This window comes from Larus michahellis, chromosome 4, assembly GCF_964199755.1.
Source record: "Larus michahellis chromosome 4, bLarMic1.1, whole genome shotgun sequence".
Taxonomy (NCBI): Eukaryota; Metazoa; Chordata; class Aves; order Charadriiformes; family Laridae; genus Larus; species Larus michahellis.
Window position 1 is genome coordinate 76,026,922 of NC_133899.1, and position 19,657 is coordinate 76,046,578.

General features: G+C 55.9%; 1 protein-coding gene across 2 annotated transcripts; it reads right to left on the reverse strand.

Moving 5' to 3' along the window:
* Nucleotides 1-1,985: 1,985 nt before the first annotated feature.
* Nucleotides 1,986-17,526, reverse strand: IFITM10 (interferon induced transmembrane protein 10). Of its 2 annotated transcripts, XR_012586813.1 has the most exons (4): nt 16,843-16,952; nt 15,379-15,793; nt 3,617-5,893; nt 1,986-2,926 (listed from the first exon to the last, which is right to left on the reverse strand). XR_012586813.1 is itself a non-coding variant. In XM_074585689.1 (3 exons), exons 1-3 carry the CDS (start codon nt 17,018-17,020, stop codon nt 5,744-5,746), a joined length of 675 nt encoding a protein of 224 aa, XP_074441790.1. In that variant the 5' UTR covers nt 17,021-17,526; the 3' UTR covers nt 4,997-5,743. The 2 variants fall into 2 exon arrangements, 1 of the variants encoding a protein (XP_074441790.1); XM_074585689.1 differs by lacking the exon at nt 1,986-2,926 and having other exon boundaries at nt 4,997-5,893; nt 16,911-17,526.
* Nucleotides 17,527-19,657: the final 2,131 nt, after the last annotated feature.

Below are 19,657 nucleotides of genomic sequence, written 5' to 3' on the forward strand. Positions count from 1 at the left end.
TCCAGGAGAAGGTATGGCCTTTCTTCTCCATATGTGAACTTGGGATGGGAAAAGCATTACCACTGGCCAGAAGGCAGCATGGAGCTAGGCTCTGTGCAAGGGTCCATCAGGTCTAGACCCTTTTTCTCTACTCCTGTGCTGGTTTTTCTTAGGCTGCTCACCAGTTGCTAGATTTTTTTTGTTTTGTTTTGTGTTTTGCTTCAATCATTTTCACTGATGAGAGCATCTGCTGCCATCTGTGCCTCCCCCTCCTCCCCCCGGCAGGCCTGCGCACCACCATGGTCTGCCTGCAGAGCCGGGCGCTCCTGCACTGTCCAACCTGCCACACGTACCCTGCACAGGCCTGCCAGCATCCAGGGATGGACAGGAGGGAAGAGGCAGCTCCACCAGCACCCTGCTCTTCCCCTGTATCCGCTGACCGTATCCGGGCACGCCTGCAATTGCACTGGTCACAGGACGCCCACCGTGCCAAGGTCCCAAGCAAGCCCAGGACCTGGTGGCTAAGCAAGGTTGCAGTTCCTCCTCTGAGAAGCCAGCAACCGATGAAACAGTGTTGGAGGGGAAAACATAGAGGTGAAGGGACTTTGGTAAAGTCACCCAGGACATCAGCACATGGCTGGGAAGAGAGGCCAGAGCTGCTACACGCTGGCACTGTGACTCTGCCTCCTGGCCAACGGAGCACCTGCAAAACAGGGTTATGATGCTACAGATCGATGTTGGGTTTTGCTGGTGGCTTACACACCCTGCAGAAGAAGAGAGGTTGCCATTTGCATCTCTCTCTGGCTGTTAATTTGGGTATCCAGGCTGAGGGCTGCTCCAGCCCTGACTCACCACGTGTTGCCTGCACACCTGGCAGCTCACCCCTGCCGTGGGAACCGGCGGATGCCGGCGCTGGGCCGGAAGGTCGTTACCTGAATTAGCTCCAGCTCGCCATGTTTATTACCACCAGCCCCTGGATGTAGGACAGCTGGTGGGGTCGCATTTACCAACCAAACCCAAACCAGTTCACCCCAGCTGGGATTCGATGCGCCGCTGCCTGCAAAATGGCTCGGCGGCATTTGCACAGGGGTGGTGGCATCGCCAAGCCCTGCGTGGCAGCCGGGGCAGCGCCATGGGCGAGTGCCGAGGCTTGCGTAAGCGCAGCGGGGTTTGCTCACAGCCGGGCCCCACTCCCGCCCCTGGCACTGCTTGGCCCCCGGCCACCCCTCCCTGCCAGCATGGAGGGTAAATGTGTAACGGCGCCCGGGCCCCGGCGTGACGCATGCGTCCTGGCTGGCGAAGGGCCACGTCCCTGCGTGGGGCTGTCGCTTCACCCCCACCTGCTCCTGGCTGGTTTTAGGGTGCTGGTGCCACCCCTCACCCCACTTCTGCTTCTTGCATAAACCAGCACTTGCCCTGCGTGGGGGCTTGTATCCCCCCAGCCGCAGGGTTTGAGAGCAGGGGGGGGATGCGTCCCGGCTGCTCAGGATGAGCGGGGACGGAACCCTGCTCCCTGCAAAGAGCAAGGGTCCCGAAGCCTCCTGGCCTGCCCAGAGGCCGCGGGGATGGGCGGCACGGCGGCGGCGGAGCGGCGTAAGGGGGCCCTCTGCCTGCCTCTCGCAGCACGGCTCCCGGCAGGGCAGCCCCGGCTCGGTTCGGGCAGCCGGTTCCCTCCCGCCGGGACCTCCTCCTGGGTGCTGGGGCTGCCGTGAGGGTTCCCCCCCTGGAGCCATTTCATCCCTGGGTTAGCGACCCCCCCTCCCCGCAGCATCTCCTCCCCGGGCAAGCACACCCCTCCCCAGTCTCGGTGGCCTGTCCCCATGGTCGCCCCAAACGCCTTTCGTGTCCCAGGGGCATAAACCCAGCAGCAGTATTTTAGGCGCAATCTCACAATGCCGACTAAAAGTGAACAACCACTACCGCCCCCCCCCCCCCCCGCCCCCTCCCCGTCCTTCCCCGTCCTTCCCCATTTCTCCCCTCGAGCTAAAGAAAAAGCAAAAAGAAATCCTCATCAAGCTGTCAAGCTCAGTTTCCTGAAGGAATACAATTAAAACCCTACATGGCAACATGACCGTCAGTTCTTCCCCATCTCAAAAGCTGCCTCTCAAGCAGCGTTCGGCTGTTCCTCCCTTCCACCCCCTCCTCTCGGTTTTCCTTATCCGCCGCCGAGTGCAACAGAGGCTGTGGCTTCGCAGCCAAAAAAAGGTGCGATTTGGAGAGCGCGGTGCAACGTTGCGAATGGCAGAAGTGAAAAGGCAGAGAAGCAACCCTCGAAAGCCTGCCTTCTGCTGCATCGGGTGTCAGCCTTGGCAAAACCTGAGCTTCCAGAATTTTCTTGCAAAATTAAAAAAAAAAACAAACCAAAAACGCAATTAGAGGACCTGTCAGATTTGGCTGCTGCTTTTCTTTCCCTTGTTCCCTCAAAATGAAAAGAACTTCTTTCGTTCACTTAAGAGCAGAATCAGAGCAATCTGGGATGTACCTGCCTGCCGGTATGCGGGGACGCAGTTTTACCAACGCAGTTTGGAGTTCCCTGACACTGGCAAGATGAAATGAATGCTGACACACTTGGAAGACCTCTGCATGAATAAATGGCTATTTTTTTTCCTAATCAAGCTTGGAAATCTATGTGTCCCCCACCAATCATTTTCCCCATTTGGGGGGTGTTTTCCTACTGCCATGAGTTTGGAGGGGCTCCATTAAAATGGACGTAGGGGCACTAAGAGAGAGGAGGGGAGAGTGCAGGGGCTTTGCTGCTCCCAGCCCAGAGCCGCCGGTGGAGCCGAGGCGATGCCTGTGGTGGAGCCGAGGATCTGCCTGGGGTCAGTCATCCCATCCTCCAGCCATGGGGTGACCGCATCTTCCTCCGCTACTCTGTTCTTGTCCAAGGCAGGTCTGGGTGGACCTCCGACCTGCTGCAGCACAGCAATTTCGGCGTTCACACCTCCTACAACGTGGGCAACAAATAATAAATATGATGGTTACTAATAATAGCCCACCCTCTCCGTCCCTGATGGTTTATGCATGCAAAAATGCTGCAGAGTCAGTTCAATATTCCCCCCGGTTCATTAAACCAGCATCCATTTTCCTGCAGATAAGACGGTCCGTCAGGGGAAGGGATGATGGTAACTCATTTGTCACACTTGTTAAATGTAGGAAAGGCTGGCTTTGGGTCACTTCCAATTTTGTGTCAGCTCTGCCTTTATCTGAGCAGCCCCACGCCTGCACGCCAAATAGGGAGGCTCTCTCCTGCGTGGCATGGGAGATGGGGATGGCAGCATCGTCCTCGCAAGATTTCGCAGAGCCGGGGGGGTGTGCATGTGTGTTGGTGTCTTCAAGTGCAAAAGCACTTGCAACATGGCTCCAATGAGTCCCAGCTCATAGAGAGGAATGCGCTTGTTATTGAAAGAGGTGCCAGGCATGTTGGTCCTGCAGTGACCTAAATCTGCGTCTTTGAGCCCCCAGCACTGTGTGAATTATCCCCTAAGCCCATCTTGCCAGGCTTGTGTTTAGGTTGCAAAGTTAGAGAGTTAAAATGGGCACCCGAATGGTGAAGGATATTGAGCCAAGACCTTGGGAAGGGCCAACGTGAGCTCATCGTAGGTACAGGGGGAGGCAAAAGGTGGTGCAACCTCACCTCTGTGCTCCTCCTAACCCTCGGAGCATTTTGGGGTGACTAGTCCAGGTCTTGCCTAAACTAGCATCATCCCAGCAGGCTTTAATTTGCTCCAATTATCAGGTGCCAGTTCAGGGTGGCTGCAAGTCATTTTGGCTGCACCCTCCTTGGAGGCATTTCCATCGTGACAGGCCACCTCCTTCCTCTGCCAGGGACAAGGACTGGATACAGCCCCTAGATATGTTAGGATGGAAATGTCGATGGCTATGACCCCTCAGATCTTGCTTCGGGGAAGGGAGCAAGAATTAACCACAAGAGGTTGGGAAGAGTCTTAACCTCTGGATGAGTGATCACAGAACAGTTCATGTCCGAGATATTTCCCAGAGCACCACGTACTGCAGTGCTGGCGGAAACTTCAGTGCAAAACAGACCCCTGATCTGGTCTGGTATGGAAATGCCCTTCAGTGAGTGGGGAGCAGGTAGGACTGCAGGTCCTTCTGCCTGTAGCTTCCTCCATAAATGAAGCCTAGGCTGGGGTTAAGGTGTGGAGACCTCGGTAGGAAGGAGGTGACATCTCACAAGACTTTCAGGGAAGCATCCTCGTGGTGTGTCCCCATGGTCCACTATGGCACAGCCCTCACTGAGCAGAGCCCAGAGACAGCATGTTGGTTTAACGACACAGTCAGCAGAGGATGAAGTGTCCCATGACAACCTGTCTGCATTCCCCATCTCTTCCTGCACCATCGCTGTTGTGGTGTGGACAGAGGTGGACGCTGTCGCCTCCTCCTGGCTCCATGGCTGGTCTGCAGCAACCCGTCTCCCTTGATGCGAAGCCATCTTACAACTGGAAAAAGATGAGGCATCTGCAGCATATGAGATAAGACGAAGCATCAGAGGGGCTGAAAAGCTGTATTTTAGTCCTGGTCTTGCCATTTATTTGTGGTATTTTCAAGGCAGGGCATGTTGATTTGCAGCACTGCAGGCAGCCGCAGGCAGCTCGCGGGAAGAGCTCCGAGCTCCTGCCTCATTCACCGACAAACGTGTTGTGTCTCCGAAATCTGGCGCTCAGTAACAACCCTGGGGAGTGCTGCAGGTTCATACCGCAGTGATTTATTTCTGTCTTCGACGTTGGTCCTAGCAGGGGAGGGGGGACCTGCCCGCTTGGCTGCGTTTGCTTGCTTGCGATTGATCGACCATCGCGGAAGTCGCTGAGGTCTCTGATCTTAAATCCGGATCTGCGCCCTCTTTTATGGCTGTGTGCGTCCCTGACCTGCAGCAGCATCCCTCACACCTACTTTCAATCTCTCACAAGCAGCCACTGGTGACATTAGCATTTTCTCTTGCCAGCCTGTAGGGATCAGGAGCCCGGCCCTCCTAAGGAAGGAATTAACCCAGCAGCATCAGATATCAGAGGTATCTTTATTGACTGTTTACAGAAGTACAGTAGCACTCGGTTTAGGGGGCTTAAGTGAGTTCTTCAGAAGGTGCCTTCCTTCTCAGCGTTGCCCGGAGATCCGGAGGAGAAACCTGCCCTTTAACCCTTGGGGGTTTCTCTGGAGCTTTGGGGCTCCCTAGCACGAACTTCCTAACACCCTCAGCTCTCCCGGGGTTGGGAGTTGTTTGAACCACTGGATGAAACTCAAGAGAGGAAAAGGAAAAGAACGCCCGGTACATCGGGGGTGATGGGGCGGTCTGAACACATCTGATATGTTGTGAGCCAGCCCTGCCACGGACACCATCCATCACCGCACGCACCTCCTGCTCAGCAGGACCCCGCTGCTCCCCAGAGCTCAGCTTTCTGCCACCAGGCATGTGTCGCTCCCGACTTTGCATGCTCTTGCCACACGGCTTGTTGGCCATAAAATAAATATTTCTTGGTCTGTTTTCCTCCCTGTACACATGTAAGAGTAAGACCCTTTCCCACAGCAGTTCACAAACTGTTTTGGGGGCAGGAAGGGTATGCTCAGCTGGGCTGATCAACTCATTTAATTTTTATTTATGTGTTTAATTGGCTTTTTTTTTTTTTTTTCAATCAAGGTGGAGTGTTGTTTGTTTGTTGTTTTTTTTTGCGTCCTTGCTACAAGAAACAACTGCAGACACTTCTGGCATAGAGGCATTTTGGCGGCAGCCGCTGCTGTTGGCCTCACTCTAGTAGTCAGTGAGGGGGTATCGCAGGAAGATGAAGATAAGGATGATACAGAAGGTGGCAAGGGCTGAGCTGGTGATGTTAAAAAGCCGGGCTGTCTTGGCATCTTCGACTGCTCCATTTAAGTCATTGAGGAGTTTCTTATCCCGGACCTGAGACAAAAAAAAATAAAAATAAATTGGGAGATGTATAAAAAAATTGTTCTTTCAGGCAATACCCATGCTGTAGGGTACCTGTGCAGCGGATAAGGGCTGGGCTGTGCCTCTTTGCATTTGAATGCCTGGGGTACTGTAAAACGCCCTGAGGTGAGGTTTGCACCCCTGGCTCGGCTATGGATTGACTTTGTGAAGCCAAGCACTGTAATGCCTTTGGGCTAAAAGCCCCTGGGAGTGGAGACAACCTGGAAGAGTGACCTGTTGCTGTTACCGGCCTGGTCCCCGTGGCTCCTGGAGTGGGGCAGTGCCATTTTCAGCCCAAGGGTGCACAAGACAACCAAGGTGCCATCGTGCAACCCATGCACGTGGGCACTAAAGCATCCTTCCCACCACGTTGCAGCCCCCTGGCCCTGCAGTGCCAGGCTTCAGCTTGCCCAGCTCGCGAGCAAGGAGGCTGGCTGTGGTCTTGGTGTGCATCCCCTTGCCTTCATCTGCGCTGAGGGTGAAACCTGGCATGGCATCCTACTGCAGCTCCAGGGCTGCGCAGGAGCCTCCAACATATTAAGCAGTCGGGGGTTAATGAGTTCCTTTTGCAGGTCTTATGCAGCTTGTGTAGTGTCTCGGCCACTGGCAGTTTTCAATCCTGACAGCGCGGTCTGCTCTCTTCGTTATCCTGCAGGCTGGGACTTTCATGGGCTTGCCTTGGGAGAGCTCTGCAGTGGATAAGGACTGTGCACGTCCGTGTCACTGGCTTGCCTCCACCTCCTCCAGGCTGCCAGGCAGTGCATGGCACCAGCAGGCAGTGGATGGCACACCTAGGCAGTGGATGGCACCGTCAGGCAGTGGATGGCACTGCAAGGCAGCGATACCACTAGCAGGCAGCGATGGCATTACCAGGCATTGATGGCACTAGCAGGCAGCGATGGCATTACCAGGCATCGATGGCACTAGCAGGCAGCGATGGCATTACCAGGCATCGATGGCACTAGCAGGCAGCAGATGGCACTGCAAGGCAGCAATGCCATTAGCAGGCAGCAATGGCATTAGCAGGCAGCGCATGGCACTGCAAGGCAGTGATGGCATTGCAAGGAAGCAGATGGCACAGCCAGGCAGCGATGCCACTAGCAGGCAAGGATGGCACTACGAGGCAGTGGATGACACAGCCAGGCAGTGCGTGGCACTACCAGGCAGCGGATGGCATTGCCAGGCAGTGAATAGCACTAGCAGGCAGTGATGGCACTGCCAGGCAGCAATAGCATGGTCAGGCAGCAGATGGCACAGCCAGGCAGCTGATGGCACTGCCTGCCAGCAGTAGCTCTGCAGTTTGAGCCCAGCAGATGAGCAGTCAGGTTCCATTCCTCCCTAGCAGGGATGTGTCCCCGTCCCCAAACAGCCCCATCAGCCAGCACTCAGCAGACCCAGGCAGCTGGAGCCACTAAGATGTGGGATGAAAGGACCCCCCGGAATGGGTCCAGCGGAGGGCCACGAAGATGATCAGAGGGCTGGAACACCTATGCTATGAGGACAGGCTGAGAGAGCTGGGGCTGTTCAGCCTGGAGAAGAGAAGGCTCCGGGGAGGCCTTCTAGCAGCCTTCTGGTACCTAAAGGGGGCCTACAGGAAAGCTGGGGAGGGACTCTTTATCAGGGAGTGTAGCAAGAGGATGAGAGGTAACGGTTTCAAACTGAAAAGGGGGAGATTTAGATTAGATACAAGGAAGAAATTCTTTACTGTGAGGGTGGTGAGGCACTGGAAGAGGTTGCCCAGGGAAGCTGTGGATGCCCCATCCGTGGAGGTGTTCAAGACCAGGCTGGATGAGGCTTTGAGCAGCCTGGTCTAGTGGGAGGTGTCCCTGGCCACGGCAGGGGGTTGGAACTAGATGATCTTTAAGGTCCCTTCCAACCCAAACCATTCTGTGATTCTATTCTATGATTCTGTGACCAGGAGACTTTACCCCTCTTCCCTTTTACTGTATCCAAGTGGCGTATCCAGGGGCTGGCATGGCAGCGCCTGCTCCACTGTCCGCTTTGTGTCCGAGGATTGCAGACCGCGATTCTGCGTGTCCTTCGCAGCCTGCCTTCGCCGCCCGCAGCATTGAGCACCATCAAGGTGCTGCTGACTGAACGCTAGATGTCGGTGGCAGGCTGCGAAAACCAGCCCCAGAGTCCTAGCTAGAAATATTAAAAGGCTTTTATCGACCAGGAGCTCTCTGAAAAGACTCTGCGATGGATTCAGACCACATCTTGGTGACTTCTGCTCTCTCCCTCCTGCAGTGCTTAACCACGGGGCTGTCCTGAAAGCCTTATGTGACTTGCTGGATATGGGGAAGGGCTGCTGAACCCCTTGTTCTCACTGAGACATGGTGGTTCATGGGGCCTCCAAAACCACGACTCAGACCCTCAAGCAATGTCCCCTCCTCCGTCACACCAGGGAGGACCTCTCTGCACAAGCACCCCTTGCTCTTCATTAATCCTGGACTGCAGGGAGAGAGGCTGCTGCTGGCATGAGGCCCACAGGAGCCGATGCCGGCAGGCACACAGGCAAGAATGAGAGCTCTGTTTTCCTCCCCGTGCTAAATCCTGTGGCGCCATGTCCTCAGCCTCTGTTGCGCCCTGCTCCCAGGAGCCTGCAGCTGGTGCCGGGGCCACCCACCCATCGTCCTGCTGCTGAGTGCTTGGCAGCTTCAGGGCATAAGCGGGGACAGTCACAAAGCGCGCATGGCTCTGTGGCATGCTTGGCTGATCCTCCCAGCAGCGGAGATGACCTCTGGGAAGGCAGCAAGCCAGCAGCCTGGGAGCCTGCACGCCTTTTGGTGTCAGCTGCGTGTCTGGGATGACTCACCTTTGAAATTATTCAGTAGGTTTAGCATCCTCCCCCCAAAAAACCCCTGGGCGCAGCAGCTGGCACCTCCTCACCCACCGGTGAGAAATGCGGAGGTCCCTGCAGCCAGAGCCCCAGGGACGCTGGATTTGGGCCAGAAATCCCGCCCGCTGCTCCCGGCAGGCTCTTTGAAGCTCTCACGCGCCTTCTTCTTTTCAGTGCTGGGGCTGCCGGAGGCAAACCCTGCGCAGAGCAAATGCCTTTTTGCCCACTCCTCCTCCGTAACCTGGCCGTGACTGGGAGGGGTCACTCTCTGCTGCAGGCAAACTGGTGTTTGCCGTCAGCGTTTGCCAGGCGGACAGAAGTTTCTCCAGCAGACCGGCATGGCCGGCACACCGAGCTCCGCAACCCTCTCGCTGCCGAGCTGCTCGCTTTGCCTTTGTAGGGCCAGTGTACCTTGGCCCAGGAGCTCTCCTCCGCTCCCCGGGTCCTGCTCCTCCTGTCCCTGGGGCACCCTGCCACCATAATTTCTGCCCTCTCCCAGTGCTCCCAGCAGCCTCTCCCACCCAACACCAGCTCGCACTTATGACCGATGCTTTAGCTCTTTCCCATGGTGTGCTTCAGGAGCCCCTGCCCTTGACTTTCCCGTGGCGCTCCCGCTGACCCTGCTCCAGCCAGCTGCTCCTCAGCATCTCTAGCAAGGGGCGCCCAGGGCTGCCCTCTCCCCAGTGCCACCATTTCCTCCAAGTTCCTTTTTTGTCCTTCCCAACTCTTGTCTATCCTGCTGTTTGGGCCCAAATGAAGGTACGGACAGTCACCTTCCACTCCTGCCAAAGGGCACACAGCTGCTTCCTCTCCCTGTCGCTCTGGCTGGCCCCACCTGCCCACTCCTGCCAATCCCTACAGCACATGGTGCTCTGCTGCATATCCCGTCTCCAGCAGCCCCCTGCCCTTTCCCTTCCCTTTCCCTTCCCTACCTCTCCTCTGGCTGTTTTGTCCTTGGTTGCCTGGATCCAACGTCCCTGTAGAGTCCTTGATCCCCTGCCTCTCCTCCCTTATTATTTCCCCATACACCCTATGGCTTCAGCGGTCACCCTCATGCAAATCATCCCTTGTTGTCCATTATAATTTATATTGCAATGGAGCCTCTAAGCACCAGACAAGTGCCAGGGCCCCTGAGGCACACAAGCACAATGAAAAGGTGTTTCTCCTTCCAAACGACTTGCAGCCCCAGCCTCCCACATCTCTTCAGGGTGGCCTCACCTCCTCCGGCCTGACCTTGCACCTCCAGATGCTTGCAGAAGTCTCCCTTCAATGTCCTGCTGCAGCATCAGAGCTGGGCTCTGGAGGAGGAGCTCTCCTGGAGAGCAGATAGGCATTTCGGCTCCTTCCCTGCTCTGTCCTTAAGGCGATGACGGTGTCTTTCTCATAAACTAGCCTCAGCTTTTCATATTTTCATGCTCCTGTGGCCACCATCAATGTAATATGCTGGCAGCTGGTGCATGAGCATCTGGGAGGTCTGGAAGCTGTTTCTTTCCACAGCCGAGGAGGTGAGGCATGGGGAAGACATGTAGACATGTCCCCAAGGTCAGAAGGCTGAACCGCCCAAACAAAAGTGTGGTGTTTCCTTAGTCACCGACTCTTTTCTCATCATCACTTTGACCCTTCTCACCTTGCCTAAAATTATTTGGGGATTTTTGGCCCCACTTTGCACTGAGATGACTGGTGTGTAAGATCAATTATCCTGCATCTGCTGGCTGCAGGGTTTCCCCAGGCTCCCCAAGGTGCTGTGTGGTGGCTCTTTTGGAGATTCCACCCTGGACAAGGCAAAGCTCATCTCTGGTCCAGCTTAGCAGCTTATACATTTCCTTTCCTCTTCCATGCCCGGCCTTCCACAAAACACAGCCTGCTTTTGTGGTTAAATATGCAAGCGTTCCTTCTCCCTTCTACCACTACCAAAAGGCAGTGGTGTCCTCTCCCTCTGTTCCTGCTTGTCTGTCACCTCCCTGCTGCTCACCTTGTCCTCCACCATCTCCACCTCACCTTGTCCTCCGCCATCTCCAGCTCACTTTCTCCTCCAACATCTCCAGCTCACCTTGTTCTCCAACACCTCCAGTGTGACAGTGCCTGAGGGCTCTTTCTCTCCTTCCTCTGACCATCGTCTCCTGCCCTTCCTCCCCTTGGGGCTTTGCCTTCAGCTTCCTCTCTGAGCGCTCCCCTTGACTCCCCATTCCCACTCCTTCCCAGTCCCTTCCCCAGCAGCCGCCTCCACTCCCTTTGCTCTGGAGCTCAGCCCCTCTCATTTTTGGGAGCAAGGAACTTGCCGTGCGGGTACAAAGTGCTGCCTCAGCTTGCAGGAGGAGACGAATGGTTTGTTGATAATGAGCCTAATGAGGCTGTATTTAAGGCAGCCCAGCCTTTAGCATGCAGCCCACAGCTCGTTGTCAGTAAACCCATTTCCGTGCAGAGCTCTGTGTCCCTACACATAAGGAGCTCTGGAGGGGATCCTTGGATTTATTTGCTCTGTGAATTGGTCAAGAGCTCTCCAGCCTACGTAACTCCACCACGCTGGCACCGGCGTCACATGGCTGTCGCCTCTGCCTTTCACCCACCTCCACAAACCATTGCTTGTCTCAAAAAGCAGGCTGAGAGCCTGCCTGAGAGGTCGGGTGCCGCAGCCTCTCTGCTTCTTGGGGTTAATAAACAGCTCGTGGGACCATCAGCTTCTACTTGAAATGGGGAAGGTCAACACATGGCGAGAGGGGAAGGTAAACAGCTGTGCCCAGAGCTGTGTGCTAAGGGCCGGGCAGAGAGAGGGCAGGAGAGCTCAGCTCTCCTGGGGTGCTATCACGCTGCAAATTTCGGTGGCCTCAAGGGGTAGGAAAACTCTGCGAGCAAGCCCGTGGGCTGCTGGTGGGGCTTAAAAAGCCAGCAGGTCTTCTTGCCGTCTTTGTCTTTATACAACCACAACATGGCATCTGTAGCGTGGCTCCTCTCAGATCCCAGCTCCTCTGACCTACCGCCTCATGGCATGATGGGTACTCAGAAGGACTTGGCTCACCCCGGCAGTCTCCAGAGAAGGACCTCCTAGTGACTGAAGTGAGATCTCCTGCCACCAGGTGCTGATGCATCATTTGTTACCACTTGGAGCTGAGAAAGAGGAGGGGAGGGAGCTGCCAAATACTGGGCATTTGCTCCTGATGAAAACCAACGGAATGGAAAGTGTTGCTGTTGGAGCGATCCTCACATCGGTGCTGGGCTGGGGTTAAGGTTACTTTAGGGCTTCTAACTTCCTTGGTCCTGCTCTTTATCTCTTCTTCCCCAGCACCAACCCATGCTTATATGCGAGCGACTCGCTTGTGCTCCAGAAGGCTGACCTTGAGAAGCCTGAGATGTTAGAAACAGCCCCCCGGAGGGACACGTGAGTTGGTGCGACTCTCTTGCAGCCCAGCAAGCTGTATCTACTGAGGATCTGGCCTGCTACGGGTGTAAATAAAGACGAGGCGAGCCGTGACACTGTTATTCAGAGTGCTTGGCCGGGGTGTCTGTCACACAGGGTACTTGGCTTGGATGTCACAGTCTTTGCCCTCACCTGACTTCATGTGTTTGTTTGAGTAAGAGCATAAATTCTTTGGTGCTGGGGTGTGGTTTTGGCCTTTTTAAGTAAACGGTGGTCACTGTGAAATAGCGTTTCCCTGCAGAAAGACGTCTAGAAGGCTGCAGTTTGTGTGCAAAAGGCCAGGCAGACATGGAGGTACCGTTTTCCCAGCTGCGGCTGAAACCAGTAAAAGTAGGCATGGGGAAGGAGACAGCTTTACGGTAATATTCAAGTGTACCCAAACTTCCAGTGTGGGCATTGGTGCTGCTGAAACTGATGGAAATACTGGGCTGTGCTAAGGTCCATAATGAAACATCTCATGGACTTGGGGCACAAAAGGAACTACTGCTTTATTAATGGCATGAACCTGGCAAAAGCAGGTGATGTTTGTGGCAGGGTATTGAAAATGCTATTTCTGATAATGAAAACGATGATTCCTGAGTTGCTAAATATTTCAGTTATTTAAAGGAAAGGGAAAAAACATAACCTGGGAACCGTTTAATGCCATCAGCGCCCTGATGGCCCTTCAGCCAGGAAACCTGTGCTCCACTGACCAAGGGCTCTGCCATCAGAGGTCCCAGAATGGGCTCAGGGAGGGGAAAGTGCTGCTCCCCTCCTCTCCTTTCCACAGCACCTTACTCGGTCTCTGCACAGCACAGACATCCTAGAAAGGCTGGGACTTCAGTTATTGGCTGCTAAATTGTCCTTACATTTAATTGCAGAGGAACAAGAAAAGTCTGTTTAAAGGGTCATCTGTCCCCAGGGCATTTCTTGCTTCTGCTTTCTCTGAACTTCTGAGAAAAAACATATTAACTGTAAAAGAGACGAAAACAACAAGCTTCTGGAGAAATGACCCTAACATCCAGCCTGGCCAGCATGTCGTGAAGGTCTCTGCAGTAGCTGTGAGTGAGGAACGATCCCTTCTTTCTTAGCATCCCAGTGGTCTTCCCCAGGACAGATCTTCTGCTACTACCCCAGCATCCCTGTTGCCTCCCACCACCCATCCCAACAGCAGCCCGCGAGGGCATCTGCCATCCCTTCAGCCACTTGCCAGCTCTGTCCTGTGCCTCTGAGGGACATTTTGTTTCTGTTTCCCCCCTGCCACAGAGTCACGGCCGCTGGGGAGCTCCAAGACCGGAGCAGGGTTATTCCTACCCGCCCAGCTCCGCATCTGTTTGGGTACGACCGTTACATCCGATCAGCTACTGCCTCCGCAGTCCAAAATCCACAGCTGGTTTTTGACACCCTCTCCCTGATTTGGAGCATATTTGTCCATTTGCCTTCCCTCGCCACCGCTTCTTTTTTTTTTACACCGGAGTTTACATCCTCTAGACCTTTGCAGCTGGATGCTGAGCCCACACCTCTGCCCTGGCATGAGGCTCTGGCCCCGGGTTATTTCTGGGCTTTGCTCTTCCTTCCACCTCGTGTCAAGGATAGAGAAGGGTCCAGCCTTTAAAAACCTTGTAGGTGGCAGACCCTACTCCATCCTGTCCCTTGGGGATGGGTCAGCCCGGTCCTCAGGCTGTCCTGTCCCCACTGCTGGCTGCAGCCCAGGGACCGCATCTACCCAGGTCCCTGCTCTAGCTGCTGCCGTGTCCCCGTGATGTGAAACCCTTTCTTAGCCCGCTGTGACCATGCCTCTTGCATGGGGAAAGACGCTGATCATTAAAGGCAAATTCAGATGAGCAAAGACACAAAAAAAAAAATGAGGCAGCCGGTTTCTTCCCACACTGGCTGAATGAGTGGGGGTGTTAAGGGACTCCCTTCCCCCAGCTCGTCCTAGGCTGCCACCGCCTGGATTTGCCCTTGGGTCAGTCCTGCTTGTGATGATGCTCAGCCCCGGCATGATTTAAGCTATTAAATGCCTTGCCCAGGCAGCAGCAAAGCCTGCTGCATGGGTGGCAGAAGGGTGCTCATCGCCCATCTCAGGGAAGGGGAAACTGAGGCAGGCACCATGGTGCCAGTGCTGGGCAAGCCCAGGGCACGGGTCTGTGGGCTTGACCCCGAGCTTTTCTGTCGGAGACCCTGACGGGCTCGGGAGCAGCCCCCTTGCAGTGCTGGGCACTCGCAGTCCAGCTCGTGGGAGCTGGATGGGGTTAATTGATCTGCTTCTGTGACGAAGCCCGGCTGCGCCCTGGCCTTCCTCTAAACGCTGCCTGCCAAAGCAAATCAGCCAGCTCCTCTCCGGGGCCACCCAGCCGCCCCGGGCTCTCTGCACATCCATTCCGTTAGTTTTGAGGCTGGCAGGCAGGGACAGGGAGGGCAGCCCGGGCTTCTCTCTCCCGGCAGCTGCTGAGGGGCTGCCCTTTTGCTGGGCACCATCCCTCCTGGGCTGTTCTCCCCTACAGCTACTGGGAATCCTGTCCCATTTGCTGGCTGTGCTCTATGCCATCTCCCTCTCCATCAACACGGCTCTATTTCCTCCCCCAATGCTGTGCAAAGCCCCCCTGCACCCTCTTCCCCCTCTTCATCTACCTGGGGCTCATTCCCACAATGCTGGCAGGTTCCAGGGCTTGCCTTGGGACTTACAGGGCTCAGGGAGGAGAAGGGGGGAATATGAGAACCAGCTCTGGTGTTTTAATTAGGGAAAGGGACAGAAGGAAACAGGCAGGATTGCCCTGCACCTTGGCAGCCTCCTCTCCCCTCCGCAACTCGCCAGGCGACGGCTGATCCTAGCCAGCTGCTTCTTATTGCTTCCGCCCAACCACCCGATGCTGCCGGATCCTGTCCTGAGAAGATCTCTAACCAACAAAATCCTGAAGAAGTGATCGAGTGCTGGGGTGCCTGTGGGTGCAGCATGAGCCGAGCCAGCCCTGCCTTGCCTGCCCGTTGCCCTGCCACCATGGTACAGCCTCTGAGGGTACCGGAGCAAGTCAAAGCACCTCTTCCCCACCCGAGGCAACATCCCCAGCTCCAAAACATACCTCGGCTCTCCCCATCCGCATCCCTCAGCGGGTACAACTTTTCATTTGGGTGGCAAAGACGTGATTTACATCAGGCGCAACCCCCAAACTCTCCCCCTCCCTCCGGCCAACCCTTACCCCACGCCTCGCGCTCAGTACTCACTTTCAATGAATAGGCCAAGGCGATGAAGCCGAGGCAGCAGAAGTTGAGGTATACGAAGTTGAAGATGGACCAGAGATAGTAGTCATTCACCTCTGTGGTGTCGGGGTAGATTTCAATGACAGTGGTGGGGTTGGTCATTGTCTTCTTCTCCACCGAGTGCTTGCACGGGACCGCCGGCCGCAGGCTGTCCCCTTTGCAGCTCTTGCTCTCCATGAGATAAACAGCGGAAGAAGGAGACAGGACAGGTGAAGCTTGCCGGAGAGCCGGGGGCTTGGCGATGCAGGCGAAGCAGCCCTGCGGGGGGCCCTGCGGGGGTCTCGGGGTCCAGGCCACCCCCTCGAAGGGGCACGGTGGGCCCAGGGGGGGGTCCTGTGTCCTCTCCGTGGTGGCTGCCGCGGCGTCACCGCGCTCTGCCCTGGCGAAGCGAAAGCCACCCCCGTGAAAAATGGGGGTGAGGGGATGGAGAGGCGGGGGGGGGGGGGGCAGAAGGGGGGAGAAGAAAAAGGAGGGGAAGGAGTGGAAAAGGGGAGACGTGGGGGGAAGGCAGGAGAGAGAGAGAGGGACCGGGAGACAGAGGGGCGAGCGGGGAGAGGAGCGAGGGAGTGAGCAGAGGAGAGGGGAGGAGAGGAGAGGAGGGCAGGCGGGAGGGGGAGGAGGGAGCACCGCTACACCCGGGGACCACGGAGCCGCCGCTTCGGCGCGGAGCTGCCGCCGGCCCCGGCCCCGGCGGGGGACAGAGCGGCGGGCAGCATCGCCCCCCCGCTCCCCGGCCTCGTCCTCCCTCCCGTCCCCCCCCCCCCCACCGCTACCCGCTGTCCTGCGTGACCCTCGCTCGAGTCACGAGTGGGGAAATAAATTAAAAAAAAGAAAAAAAGAAAAACAAGAAGGAAACAAATAAAAGCAGAAAGAAACACTTGGGAGGAGGCGGGGGGGGGGGGGGGGGGGAGGTCCCGGGGAGTTGCCAGCTAGCCGCGCTGTCCCCCCCTCCCGCCCCCGCTCTGCTCCCGGAGCCCTCCCCGCCGGCCTGTGGGTCTGTCTGTCTGTCTGTCTGTCTGTCTGTCGGGGCCTTCTGCTTTCCCTCCCACGCCGGGAGGGGAGCGGGTCGCTCGGCTGCGGACGAAGCGGGTCTCCCGGTGCGGCAGAGCAGCCCGGCGCCTCGCCCTCCCTCCCTTCTGAGGCGGGGGGGGGGGGAGGGGGGCATTTTTGGGGGCTTTTTTTTTTTTTTTTTTTTTTTTTTTGGCTAAACCCTCATCTCTGCGGGATTCCAGATGGGATTGCATTTCCCGATTTCTTCCACCTACCAGCAGGTTCCCCCCCACCTCCTGTTTTTTGCGGGGGGAGAATATCGTGGATGGAGAGGAGGAGGAGGAGGGGGAAGAGGGGATGAAGACAGAGGATGGGGAAGGGAATGTGGGAAGAGGTTCCCCCCCACCCCAGCTTTGCAAATAGGAGAGACTAGTCCACCTCTGGCTGCCCGTCCGTCCGTCCATCTGTCTCCTCCGAAGGCATCAGGAGGAGCGAGGGATACTCACAAGGAGGGATGCGGGGAGTCGCTGCATATCCGGCTCAGCACTGCCTCCGGCTCGGCTTCCTCGGTGCTGGAGTTGCGGGAGGAGGGGAGGAGAGGAGGGGGGGCACCCATGGGCTAGGGCTGGGCAGGGGGGAAGTTAGGGGCTGGGAAGGTCAATCTGCAGCCCCCTCGCTCCCCCACGAACGTGCTCCACACAAGAGAGCTCCTCCGTGTCTCAGCGCTTCTCCTCGTGTCCTCCCCACGGGGACGTCACCTCCTGCTTGGAGCATCCTGGTAGCGCCCCGCTGGAGAAGGGCATCTCCTGGGCCCTGGCCGAGCGGCTTCCTCAGCCATCCGGAGGGGATGCTCGGCTCAACTGTTCCCAGCATCACCCACAGAGACCTTTGCAGTGGGGACTTGCTGCAGCCTGGTTTGCTCCCATGGGCCTTGGTGAAAACCTAAAGCAAGTGTGGCAGGGGCATGTGGGGACAATGGGGACAGCATGGTGAGGGGAGGTGGTGGTAATGCAGAGCCATGGGGAAAAAAGTGCTCCAGTCATGGAGGATGGATGGAAAGGGGATAAATCCTGTGTGCAGAGAGATAAATCCTGCCGGCACTGAGCAAATCCCAGTGTGGGCAGGGGCGGGAGCACCCCAGCAGCAGGACGCAGGGCATGCGTCTGCTTCAGGGGAGGGAGGGGGGGATGTCATGAAGGATGGACAAGCCAGGGAGGACCTGGCTGTGCCCAGGCTTGGCACAGGATCGGGAAAACACTTGCTGCCTGCCCTTGCCAACTGCCCTGCATGCTGTGTGGAAACCTGACTCTGGAGTGCTGCAGTAGCGTTCCCCCGGGGATGCAATGCCGGAGAGCACCTGGTGCTGTGCAGGGACAGCGTGCAGGTCATTTGGGAGGACACACCATGGCACCGGGAGGGTAAAGACCTAAGGATATGTCATGTCACCTCGCAGGCAGCAGAGCCTGGCCTGGCACAGGTAGCCTTGAGACAGCAGCCAGTTCAGCTGGGGTGCTGGGGAAGGGGAGCAGAGAAATCCCAGAGTACTGGAACAGGCTGGGTAAAACGACAGCTCATGCGAGCAGTACCTGCAAGGGAAGGGAAATCCTCTGGAAATGCCTTAAGCATACCCACAAAGTGCTGAGCTAAGAAATCAGGATGGTAATTCACTCGGCTGCTCACAGGCAGGTTTGGCTCCTGTGTAGGAGCACCCACCCCCTGTTCATCTCCGTGGGTTGATGTGATGCGAGGAGACTTCTTGTGCGCCCACAGTGCTCCCAGGCTGGAGGGGGGGCCAGTTTCCATGAGGCTGGTTTAATCCCTCTCAAGGCACCTGCACAGGTTAAAACAGGACAAATTGCCCTCTGGTTTGCGATTTATCGCTGCTGGAATGTGTTGGGTCCTGCCAAAGTAAAGAGGTTTTTATTAGTGCTACGGCTGCTTGTGACAAGACCCAGGTCTCTCTCCAAGAAGCCGCTAAAAAGCAGAAGGAGGAGAGATGTTCCCATGGGATTAAGAAGTTTGCAAGAGAAGCAGAGCTGTGGCCAGCTGTTGTCAACTCTTCTGGAGGGCTTGGACAAACCCGGGCAACCCACAGCTGTGTAGAGCATCCTTCCTGCAGGCTCAGGAGGAGGAATGAAACCTCTTGGATGCAGATTGCTGCCTGCCATAGGAGCTACTGAGGAGCCTGCTCCACATTTGTCTGGGGAAAGATGTGTACGTAGGGGTGCTCCTTAACATCAGGCAGGGATGGAGAGCGAGCAGAGGAAAACACCAAAGAGGGGGTCTGGAGTGGGCAAGAGGAGGCAGCAGGGTGGTCTAGGGGTACGTGGGATCAACTGAGGCGGGCACGTTCCCTGGTGTGAATAGGGCTGAAAGGCCAGGGAGGTTGGATGTCTGCTTTTTCTCTTCTCCAGATATCAGGTCAACCCCACAGTTTCCAGAGCACCTTTGGGACTGGGTTGCTAATTCATTGTCTTTCTCGATGCTAAGTGTGAGCGCTGAGAGGTTGATTACCACGGACCACAACAGCATATATGCAGCATCACTGGTTCAAAAACTATTCCTGCGACCCTTCAAAATTAGGGAACTGGTTTAAAAAAATAATGACACAAGGAATAAACCCCCTCAATATTCTGCATTATTTTAACACTCCTATTTTCTGGGGGTCTTCAAAGGTCATGTGTGCAACCCCTCAACCATAAGGTCTAGGACCACTTTCCTTTCAAATAAAAGCTGGGGTGAGTATGAATACTTGCCAGTATTACTGTGGCATCAAGGCCCACATCCCCTTGTGCTAAGCATGGGACAAACAGAACAGAAAGATACTTCCTGCCCCAAAGCAATTCTCTTATAATCGTGTTAGAGACATCTGGGCTGTAGCATAATCAAGCGCTGTAAGATCCGTGAGAAAGTCTTCTGTCTCAAATCCTACTCGAGCTCTCTGGAAAACCATTAGCAGGACCTACCCCTGCTTTTTTTACGAAGGAGAAAGCCTACAGCCTCCTCAATGCTCTTTCCTATTCCCTCTGTAAAATTCCTCAATGGGTTGCTAAGCCCCATAAGCACCAGCAGTAAGGTGGCCTGAGGCTTGGAGGGGTAAATCCCATCTCCCCATGCTCCCTTGATCTCTGTCTCCTGTCCTCTCAAGCTTTCAGTCTGCACTCCGCTTCTTTTCCCTCCCAAAGGAACCTAAAAATAAATAAATCCAAGAAAGACCGGAAAAAGAAAAAGCCACCAGCCCCCAAAACAACAT